The 12,422-nt window shown below is 33.9% G+C and overlaps 1 protein-coding gene across 1 annotated transcript in view; it reads left to right on the top strand.

Moving 5' to 3' along the window:
• The window catches only part of kcnh5b (potassium voltage-gated channel, subfamily H (eag-related), member 5b), a 492,331-nt gene that overhangs the window by 330,954 nt on the left and 148,955 nt on the right, over nt 1–12,422 (top strand). Inside the window, exon 10 of the mRNA XM_030127455.1 lies at nt 8,882–8,941. Coding sequence (XP_029983315.1) covers nt 8,882–8,941 — 60 coding nt within the window. The remainder of the gene's footprint in view (nt 1–8,881; nt 8,942–12,422) is intronic.

The raw sequence follows: 12,422 nt of genomic DNA, 5'->3' as shown, positions 1-12,422 counted from the left end.
TAAGTGCAATTTTAACAATGTTATTCCTCATCTTATCATTTCTACATGTGCATTATGGATCAGATCTACAAAGACACTTAAACACTTAGTAACAGGCAGAAAATTGTTAAAATTGTGCTTCATTTTCTTTAGACATTTCAGGTTGTTCATGTTTGTTCATGTTATTCACATTTTATTGTTACAGGATAGTTTGTAAATGTAAATATTTTCATAATTTAATATTTTTTGTACTTAAAATAAAAAAAAAAAATTTGAAGTTGTCATTATTTATAGGCATAATGTAATATTTTTTTCACATCAAACTGAGAAGAAAATATGAAGTCATTCTTTTTTCTAGGTTATTCTGCTGTTATTACTTGACTGTAGATCATATTGCTCTGTATGTGGAACCTGAACTAAAATGAGTTCCACAGCCTTGACTGTGGAATTTTTGCACTTTGCAAATTCATCCCACAGGCCGCGTTGGAACCTTTGGCGGGTCGTATTTGGCCCCTGGGTCACATGTTTGAGACCCCCAGACATAAACTGTAAATGTTTATGTTTATGCATTTGGCAGACGCTTTTTTCCAAAGTGACTTACAGGGGAAAACCAATCAAATCACTCAATCAATCAAATTTTATTTATATAGCGCCAGATCACAAAAAAGTTATCTCATGACATTTTATATATAGAGTTGGTCAAAACCAGACTCTAAGCCAATTTACAGAAACCCAACAGAATCCTCCAGGAGCAAACACTTGTGATTTGTGACAGTGGAAGGAAAAACTTCCCTTTAACAGCAGAAACCTGGAGCAGACCCAGACTCCTGGAGGATGGACGACTGACAGGACCAGTTGGGGTTAAAGAGAGAGGGTAAAGAAAGAGAAAAAGAGAGAGCGATAGAGATAGAGACTGGGGGAGAGGGGGAGAAGGGGGGAGTAGGGGGAGACACATGGAGGCAGTTGAGGATAGGTGAGTGATGATAATGAAGGCAGGAGAGAGGAAGGACCACCGCAGCAGGTCCAGAGATAATCCTGGGAAAAATCTGTGATAATCCTGGGAAAAACCTTATTAAAATATTTAAAATGGAATGTCTGCCAGTGCTAGGACAGGAGGTGCTCTCAGAAGAGCTGGGTCTTCAGGAGCTTCTTGAAGATAGGCAGGGACGCCTCTGTTCTCGTAGTGCTCAGTAGAACGTTCCACCAACGTGGAACGACCCATGAAAAGAGCCTGGATTGTCTTGTACAAGGTCTGGGGACCACCAGACAATGTTCCACAGACGAGCAGAGTGGTCGTGGGGCAACATAAGCTTTTATCAGTGCACCTAAGTAGACAGGAGCAGACCCACTGAGAATTTTGTAGGCTAGGATTAAAGATTTGAATTTGATGCAGGCAGCTATGGGTAGCCAGTGTAACTCAATGAGTAACGGGGTGACATGTGCCCTTTTAGGCTGATTGAAGACCAGACGTGCTGCTGCATTCTGGACCATCTGTAGTGGTTTGACAACACAAGCTGGGAGGCCCGTTACAAGAGCATTACAGTGGTCAAGGTGGGAGATAACCATAGTCTGCACCAGGAGCAATGTTGTAAATGCTCTGCTTGGGTCTGAATTCTTCATTCATTCAACTCCACAGGTCCATCTTCAACCCTATTTCTGAGTAATGACACCAGAAAGGGGGTTTGGAGCGCTGGCCCTTTAAATGCACATGAGCCACTTCAGGCCCCGCCCCCTCTAGGTTGTTGACTGTGCTGCTCTGTCCCGTTAATTCAACCAACAACTGAACATTTTAGGTAATCGGCTCAAAGTTTGGACATATTTTCAGTTTTTACCACAACCACTGCTGCTGACAAACAATTATGTCGTACTCAGAGAAATGTTTGTCTGAAGTCTGGACCTTATATGTGCAAATGTCGTGATGCAACTAGTTATAGACGTAACAAATAAAGCAGGAATTAAAACAGGTTGCAGAAATCCACTCAATTCTCACTGAAATGAATTAAAAGATAGTTTAGCAGCACCTGGAGGGTTCAAATTCAAACTGTATGAACTATTAGGGTCCAAATACACAAAGAAATGAACCACAGACTAAGAAAAGTGGGTTTGAATAAATATGAGCCCTTCTAGTGGGACGGTTTTAGCCCGTGGGTCGTATGTTTGACACCCCTGCTTTAGGACAATATTAGCTTTGTTGTTTTTTTGACTATGACCACACTCATTTCTCAGTGCTTGACTAAACAATGAGGCAAAAAAAAAAAAATCCCAGTGCAGAGTAGAAATGAACCTAGTCAGAAATACAACATAAACATACAGACTTGATGAAAAAGGGAAGTTTATGTCCAGATGTTTGTCCAGATTTTTGGTGCATCTGACAGATTGACGAGTGAAAAGAGTGAAGACACAGTCACCTTCTGTAAAGCGATTAAAACGAGGATCAGATAAAAGGCCTGAGTGGTCTGGGGGCGGAGGAAGAAGAACCAGAAAAGCTCAGAGTTAATTCAAAGGTTATTTTTATCAAAACAGAGAAAACTGAAGAAAAAGGAATTTTTTTCAGCACATCTGAACATAAACCCAGTGTGTCCATCCACTGTCATTGATCCAACTCCATGGGTTTTACTGGTGAATCAATGTTGTAGAAGATGACGGGGTTTCCACGGTAACTGCGGAGCCTCTGAACATCCAAATGGGTCATATTTGATGACCATGAAAAGACGAATAACTGTATTTTACACTAATTATTTACATGTATTGATAGGATTAATTTTACATCAGTGGCTGGTTTTGGTCTCCAGTGGCTGTTTGGGTCTTTATGGGTTAAACTTAAGACCTACAACTATTTTTTTGCGCCCTCCAAATTAGTTTCTTTTACTACGCTGAACCTTTCCTAAGTGATTTGGTAGCATTTATTGTCAAATTATCCTCTGTGTGAAGCCTTTTTTCACTGAAATTCAGGTATTTTACTAAATTTAATTCATTCATCATGTAGATGTTCGTAAAAGCTTAGAGTAAATTCAAAGGTTATTATATCAAAACAGAGAAAACTGAAGAAAAAGTGTTTTGTTTTGTTTTTTTCAGCACAACTGAACATAAAAACAAGCGTCTCTATCTACTGTCACTGATCCGACTCCATAAGTTTTACTGGTGAATCAATGTTGTAGAAGATGACGGTGTTTCCACAGTAACTACGGAGCCTCTGAACGTCCAAATGGGTCATATCTGATGACCATGAAAAGATGACAAACTGTATTTTACACTAATTACTTTTTACTTTTAATTACTTTTTACTTTTTTTTTTACTTTTTACACTAATTATTTTTACACTAAATACACATGTATTGATAGGATTAATTTTACATCAGTGGCTGGTTTTGGTCTCCAGTGGCTGTTTGGGTCTTTATGGGTTAAACTTAAGACCTACAACTATTTTTTTGCGCCCTCCAAATTAGTTTCTTTTACTACGCTGAACCTTTCCTAAGTGATTTGGTAGCATTTATTGTCAAATTATCCTCTGTGTGAAGCCTTTTTTCACTGAAATTCAGGTATTTTACTAAATTTAATTCATTCATCATGTAGATGTTCGTAAAAGCTTAGAGTAAATTCAAAGGTTATTATATCAAAACAGAGAAAACTGAAGAAAAAGTGTTTTGTTTTGTTTTTTTCAGCACAACTGAACATAAATACAAGCGTCTCCATCCACCGTCACTGATCCAACTCCGTGAGTTTTACTGGTGAATCAATGTTGTAGAAGATGATGGTGTTTCCACGGTAACTACGGAGCCTCTGGACGTCCAAATGGGTCATATCTGATGACCATGAAAAGATGACAAACTGTATTTTACACTAATTACTTTTTACTTTTAATTACTTTTTTTTTTTTTTTTTTTACTTTTTACACTAATTATTTTTACACTAAATACACATGTATTGATAGGATTAATTTTACATCAGTGGCTGGTTTTGGTCTCCAGTGGCTGTTTGGGTCTTTATGGGTTAAACTTAAGACCTACAACTATTTTTTTTGTGCCCTCCAAATTAGTTTCTTTTACTACGCTGAACCTTTCCTAAGTGATTTGGTAGCATTTATTGTCAAATTATCCTCTGTGTGAAGCCTTTTTTCACTGAAATTCAGGTATTTTACTAAATTTAATTCATTCATCATGTAGATGTTCGTAAAAGCTTAGAGTAAATTCAAAGGTTATTATATCAAAACAGAGAAAACTGAAGAAAAAGTGTTTTGTTTTGTTTTTTTCAGCACAACTGAACATAAATACAAGCGTCTCCATCCACCGTCACTGATCCGACTCCATAAGTTTTACTGGTGAATCAATGTTGTAGAAGATGATGGTGTTTCCACGGTAACTACGGAGCCTCTGGACGTCCAAATGGGTCATATCTGATGACCATGAAAAGATGACAAACTGTATTTTACACTAATTACTTTTTACTTTTAATTACTTTTTACTTTTTTTTTTACTTTTTACACTAATTATTTTTACACTAAATACACATGTATTGATAGGATTAATTTTACATCAGTGGCTGGTTTTGGTCTCCAGTGGCTGTTTGGGTCTTTATGGGTTAAACTTAAGACCTACAACTATTTTTTTTGTGCCCTCCAAATTAGTTTCTTTTACTACGCTGAACCTTTCCTAAGTGATTTGGTAGCATTTATTGTCAAATTATCCTCTGTGTGAAGCCTTTTTTCACTGAAATTCAGGTATTTTACTAAATTTAATTCATTCATCATGTAGATGTTCGTAAAAGCTTAGAGTAAATTCAAAGGTTATTATATCAAAACAGAGAAAACTGAAGAAAAAGTGTTTTGTTTTGTTTTTTTCAGCACAACTGAACATAAATACAAGCGTCTCCATCCACCGTCACTGATCCGACTCCATAAGTTTTACTGGTGAATCAATGTTGTAGAAGATGATGGTGTTTCCACGGTAACTACGGAGCCTCTGGACGTCCAAATGGGTCATATCTGATGACCATGAAAAGATGACAAACTGTATTTTACACTAATTACTTTTTACTTTTAATTACTTTTTACTTTTTTTTTTACTTTTTACACTAATTATTTTTACACTAAATACACATGTATTGATAGGATTAATTTTACATCAGTGGCTGGTTTTGGTCTCCAGTGGCTGTTTGGGTCTTTATGGGTTAAACTTAAGACCTACAACTATTTTTTTTGTGCCCTCCAAATTAGTTTCTTTTACTACGCTGAACCTTTCCTAAGTGATTTGGTAGCATTTATTGTCAAATTATCCTCTGTGTGAAGCCTTTTTTCACTGAAATTCAGGTATTTTACTAAATTTAATTCATTCATCATGTAGATGTTCGTAAAAGCTTAGAGTAAATTCAAAGGTTATTATATCAAAACAGAGAAAACTGAAGAAAAAGTGTTTTGTTTTGTTTTTTTCAGCACAACTGAACATAAAAACAAGCGTCTCTATCTACTGTCACTGATCCGACTCCATAAGTTTTACTGGTGAATCAATGTTGTAGAAGATGACGGTGTTTCCACAGTAACTACGGAGCCTCTGAACGTCCAAATGGGTCATATCTGATGACCATGAAAAGATGACAAACTGTATTTTACACTAATTACTTTTTACTTTTAATTACTTTTTACTTTTTTTTTTACTTTTTACACTAATTATTTTTACACTAAATACACATGTATTGATAGGATTAATTTTACATCAGTGGCTGGTTTTGGTCTCCAGTGGCTGTTTGGGTCTTTATGGGTTAAACTTAAGACCTACAACTATTTTTTTGCGCCCTCCAAATTAGTTTCTTTTACTACGCTGAACCTTTCCTAAGTGATTTGGTAGCATTTATTGTCAAATTATCCTCTGTGTGAAGCCTTTTTTCACTGAAATTCAGGTATTTTACTAAATTTAATTCATTCATCATGTAGATGTTTGTAAAAGCTCAGAGTAAATTCAATGGTTATTATATCAAAACAGAGAAACTGAAGAAAAAGTGTTTTTTTAAGCACAACTGAACATAAATACAAGCGTCTCCATCCACCGTCACTGATCCAACTCCGTGAGTTTTACTGGTGAATCAATGTTGCAGAAGATGATGGTGTTTCCACGGTAACTACGGAGCCTCTGGACGTCCAAATGGGTCATATCTGATGACCATGAAAAGATGACAAACTGTATTTTACACCAATTATTTACACGGATTGATGGAATTAATGGATCAACAAATGTTTGAAATCAGTAGATGGTTTTGGTGCCGGAGGTGGTTTAGTTGTAATTAGACTGTATTTTATTATTGTTTATATCGATTTAGACTGTGATTGTACCTGAATACATCGTCATACACATCCTCTCTAAGAGTAAAGCATTCACCGTTAGCATCCTGTCTCTAGTTTTATAAATCCCAGATCAACAGTCACAGAAACTAAACCTTTTCTTCCTGTGCGTTCACTCGGAGGTCATGAATAAAAGTGCCGATCACCTTTTTTCACCCATTCCTCTATAAACCCGTGTCATTGAACGCTGTAGCTGCATTCAGGTACTTTGAGCTGCAATGTAAACTTTAATGCTGCTGTATTTTTGTGTGTGTTTTCATTGTGATATAAATAAAAATAGTTACAAAAGAGTCAGATGACAGAAATACATGCTCACCTTGGAAAGCGCTCGTCTGTAAGGAAACATCTATCAGACGCCGCTTGTGATTATGATGTTGGATTAAACTCCCAAAGGGCCTGAAGAGCAGATTTAATGATCCTTCTCTTCTTGTCAGGTTTTAACCAAACACATGGATCTGTAGCCTTTAGGAGGTTCTTGAATACGTTTCATTTTGCCTTTTTATTTCTTTACCTTGTTCGGTATCATCTTTTTCAGCACAGCCTCACCTGTGTGACTGTACAGTTATTGTTTTTTATTTGACATGTTTTATGAACACACTGAACCTAAAATCACACAAAAAAACCAGTCATTCAATCAAATTTTATTTATATAGCGCCACATCATAACAAAGATATCTCATGACACTTTAATTAGAGCTGGTCAAGCCACACTTTTAAAGGAGTGATATTAAGCTTTTTTTTAAGGCAAGTTTATTTGGATAGCACTATTCATACACAGGGTAACACAAAGTGCTTTACAAAGGCATAAAAAAAAGTTCACATGAGAAAAAAAGACACTGGAATTACATTAAAATCAAAAAAGGGAAAAAAAGATATACTTTTCTTTTTCCTTTTGGTCAGACAACATATAGTTTTTAGATGTTACCTGCTTGACACTTGTAACTATACTACTTGTCTGAACAAAAGAAAAAAGAAAAGTATAACTACATAAACAGAAGACAAAATGAACATCATTAACCTTAAGGGAAAAAAGACATTAAAATCATCAGAGATAAACATGATTTTAAAATGCATTCACAGAGTAAAAGAAAGACATTAATTATATTAAAATAATACATTAAAATTAACAGTAAAATTAAACAAGAGTAAAGCAAGATGGATGGATGGATGGATGGATGGATGGATGGATGGATGGATGGATGGATGGATGGATGGATGGATAGATAGATAGATAGATAGATAGATAGATAGATAGATAGATAGATAGATAGATAGATAGATAGATAGATAGATAGATAGATAGATAGATAGATAGATAGAGGGACTTTTACAGGTTCCAGTAGTATCCACAAACTTAAAAATCTTAAAAACAACAGTAAAAAAAAAAAAAAATTTAATTTCCACAGTTTGTGCAAAGAAGACTGTTGTGTTTAGAGAGTCTGTGTAATGTGAACAGTGTGTGTGTGTGTGTGTGTGTGTGTGTGTGTGTGTGTGCCCTATAGTCCAGGAACATGAGTGTTTTTAAGACTTTAAGGCTGATTGATTGATTGATTGATTGATTTTTCATTTGACATGCTGAACCTAAAATCACACAAAAAACATGAAATCCAAATGGGAAAAAGTTGGATTCTTTGCAGTTTTTTTTTACCAAAAACATGTTGAACGAACCATTTTAATAATTTAGAATGTGAAAACTTTTTTAAAAAATTACAAATTTAGAAAATAATAAAGTTATATACAACTATTTACATGAAACTGTTTTTAAGGAAAACTATATACAACTATTTATAACAACAGTCAGGTGTCACAGGATGCCACACATCTGATTGGCTGATGTAGTTTAATTTTACACCTAATGTGGTGACTTTTTTTTTTTTCTTTATGCAAACACTTCCCTTAGAATCCCATTTGTACCATCTCTTCTTGCATTGAACCTGATGACAGTATTACTGAAAATTCTGTTTTTATTGTGCATCATAAGTCTTTTTTTATTTTGGCCTTTAACACCATTGACTTCACAGTTTGACTTTGACGTCACACAAGCTCAAATGAAGACTCAGCGAGGCTTCGTCTGCTAAAACGTAGTCTTAAATCGGTTAAATCCAGGCACTCTGAAGGGTTAATGCAGTGTTTTTCAACTTTGGGGTCACCTGAAATTTCTAGTAATTGTTTAAAAAATAAAAGAAAAGAAAAATACTAATAAATTTTATTTAATGATTTAATATATATTTCATCATAATTAAAACACCACACACTTTTCCTAATAAAAATCAAGTTCAAATAAAATGCAGGATATAATATCTGAGAGGACATATCTTGATTGACCTGATCATGTGACTGCATGCTTTATTCCACTTCAACCTGCCTGGACACAGTCACAGTCAGAAAACTGGACCAAACAGAGAATGGACAGATTTCTTCCCATGTCCTGCCCCAATAAGACATCTAAGAGGAAAATGTGTCTGTTTTGAATGTCTGGGGTCACCAGAAGTTTGTGACGTTAAACTGGGGTCAGGATCCAGAAAAGGCTGGAACCACTGGGTTAATGTGTTGTTTCTTTGTGTCCTCCAGGTCTTATCCATCTGTCCTAAGGACATGAGGGCCGATATCTGCGTCCACCTCAACAGGAAGGTAGGAGTCCTCCTCAAACACAAACAGAACACTGCTTAAAGTCATTCGTAAAAAAAAAAAAAAAAAAAAAAAAAAAGGAAAAGCAGAAAATTCAGTCTATTGTTGAATATTTCCAAGGTAACATTTTGAAACTTTTTCATAATAACATGAATTTTCTTTGTAGAATATTTAGACAATGCTCATCATTGAATCTTTTATGGGTTGTAACTAAGTTTAAGTGAAAATAAACTTCATTATTTAGTAGAAAATGTTAAAATACAGCAAATACAATGTTGTTGTTCTGTTTTATATATATTTTTTATTGATGTGTACACAAGAGGACCAAATGCACTTACATATACCAGAGCATACAAAATATAATTAAATAAGGTAAAAACTATATGACAAAAATGATGTAATGATGTAAACATAACACATAAACTGTATAAACGGCATAAAAAGACAAGTGTTAAGAAAAGGATGTAATGAGACAAAAAAAAAAAAAAAAAAACGGTGTAAAAGACATGATAAGACTCATTATGTAAAAGATGGAACAATAAAAACCAACATAAGACATAATAAAAAAAAAAACGGTAAAAACAACATGATGTGACAAAAATGATGTAATGACAAACAAGACATAAATTACATAAAAAGATAAGTGTCATATAAAGGACATGAGACAAAAACTGTAAAAAAAAAACAAAAAAAAAACATGATTAGATAAAAATAAAGTAAAAGACAATAAAAGACAATAAAGCAAAAAATAATGGAAGATCATTGATGCTATTTATTTTCTTTTTTTTTTATTGTGTATGTTTTTATTTTATCCTATAGACCTAGTTTTGGTGTCCTTAGTAAAGCATGAATAATAATAATAATAATAATAATAATAATAATAATAATAATAATAATAATAATAATAATAATAATAAATGAATAACAACAGCAAGATAAAACAGACGATGTATAAAATACATAGAAGTAAACAAATAGATAAAAGAGTAACTGCAACATATAGAAATGAAAATGTAAAATGGAGAAATAAGGCTCATTACGTAAAAGATGTAATAAGACAAAACCTTACATAAGACATGACACAAAAACGACAACTTTTATTCATGGAAGATATTTCATAAACTGAACAAACCCGATCCAATGTCAGTCCAGTGTTGTTGTTCAGTGCAGACGGCTCCAAAAAGCATCTGTATTGTGTAAAAAACCTTGTTCTGTAAACTCCTGCTCTTCTTGCTAATAATAACATGTTGATAAAGGTGTTACACAACATTTAATTTGGACACATCTGTTGTACAGACTGATTCAATACAAGAGGAGAGATGAACATAAAAGCTTTTAGCGTTTCTCAAATATCCACCAAAAAACAAGAGTCTTTTCAGTTTAATCAGACTCCCTTCAGGATTCGATGTCCTCCGGTTTTCTTCTCATTTGGCAGAAGGGAGCTGTTCATCACCACTGACAGTAAATGAGGCCCTGGTGCCATAAGAACAGCTCAGAACAGACTTAAAGAGATGAAAAGTTACAGCAGAACAAGTGGAAAATGTAAATGTGACGCTCATTAGGAACCACGAGTCTTTAAAAGAAAAATAAGCTTGAAACAACATCAAATCTGCAGAGATAATGCACAGTCCACAGGCACGAGGATCAGGGTGATGGATGTGTGTGTCGGACGGTTAGTGTTTTTAACGTTCACTTCCCACTATTATTCTGGTGGATCTTTGTTTTATTTTTATACCTTCTACTTCAAATGTCTTCATCTGATGTCTTATTATGACTCCTAATTTCTAACAGTTCAGCTCAGTGTTCCTGCATATTTGACAGCAGGGCTCTCAAACTCATGTTCTTTCAGGTTCCACATTCAGTCCAATTTGATCTGAAGTGGGCCGGACCAGTAAAATAATAGCATATTAGCCTATAAATACTGACAACTCCAAATTTTTGTCTTTGTTTTAGTGTAAAGAAAACAAAAAAAAAACATTAAATTATGAAAATACTTACTTTTATAAACTATCCAAACAAAAAAGATGTGAATAACCTGAAAAAACTGAAATTTCTTTAGAAAAATGTTGTGCAATTTTAACAATATTCTGCCTCAACTTATCATTTCTACATGTGCATTATAAATCAGATCTACAAAGACATTAAACACTTTGTAACAGGCAGAAAATTGTTCAAATTGTGCTTAATTTTCTGTAGACATTTCAGGTTGTTCATATTTGTTCAGGTTATTCACATTTTATTGTTCCAGGATAGTTTGTAAATGTAAATATTTACATAGTTTAATGTTATTTTTTGCACTAATACAAAGAAAAAAAACTGAAGTTGTTAATTCAAGATTTTTTTGCTTAATTCAAGATTTTTTTTTATTTTTTATTTATTTTTTTTTTATTTTGCTTAATTCAAGATTGTTTCCTTAATTCAAGCTTTTTTTTTTTTTTTTTTTTTGCTTAATTCAATTCAAGACTGTGGAATTTTTGCACTTTGTAAAAACATCCCACGCACCAGATTGGAACCTTTGGCGGGCCACATTTGGCCCCCGGTCTGCATGTTTGAGACCCCTGTTTTACAGTAATGTGTGATTTCAGCACCACGGACAGCGTACGATCCCAAACACATCAAACGCGCATCATTCTAAAACACTTAAAGTAATTAGACGGCAAACTAAACACACTTAGGTTTGTTGTTTTTTTTTTCAATAAGTTCAATCTTAACCTTTAGGGGTCTGAGCCTATTTTTGCCGCTTTTGAGTACTTTGGATTTTGGCTTTATATACCATACAAACAAATGTTTAATATACCCATGTTTGCTATCTTTTTTTTTCAGCACAACTTCATCTATCTCATCTGTGTATCATTTTTTCACTTTAACCTTCTGTATCAACACAAATGGACAAAAAACACACAAAAATATAAAATCTGATTTGAAAAATGTATATAATTTGTTCATCTGATGTCTTATTATGACTCCTAATTTCTAACAGTTCAGCTCAGTGTTCCTGCATATTTGACAGCAGGGCTCTCAAACTCATGTTCTTTCAGGTTCCACATTCAGTCCAATTTGATCTGAAGTGGGCCGGACCAGTAAAATAATAGCATATTAGCCTATAAATACTGACAACTCCAAATTTTTGTCTTTGTTTTAGTGTAAAGAAAACAAAAAAAAAACATTAAATTATGAAAATACTTACTTTTATAAACTATCCAAACAAAAAAGATGTGAATAACCTGAAAAAACTGAAATTTCTTTAGAAAAATGTTGTGCAATTTTAACAATATTCTGCCTCAACTTATCATTTCTACATGTGCATTATAAATCAGATCTACAAAGACATTAAACACTTTGTCACAAGCAGAAAATTGTTCAAATTGTGCTTAATTTTCTGTAGACATTTCAGGTTGTTCATATTTGTTCAGGTTATTCACATTTTATTGTTCCAGGATAGTTTGTAAATGTAAATATTTACATAGTTTAATGTTATTTTTTG

Source organism: Sphaeramia orbicularis, chromosome 22, assembly GCF_902148855.1.
Source record: "Sphaeramia orbicularis chromosome 22, fSphaOr1.1, whole genome shotgun sequence".
Lineage (NCBI taxonomy): Eukaryota > Metazoa > Chordata > Actinopteri > Kurtiformes > Apogonidae > Sphaeramia > Sphaeramia orbicularis.
Note: the sequence above shows the minus strand (reverse complement) of the source record. Positions and strands in the feature narration are given on the sequence as shown.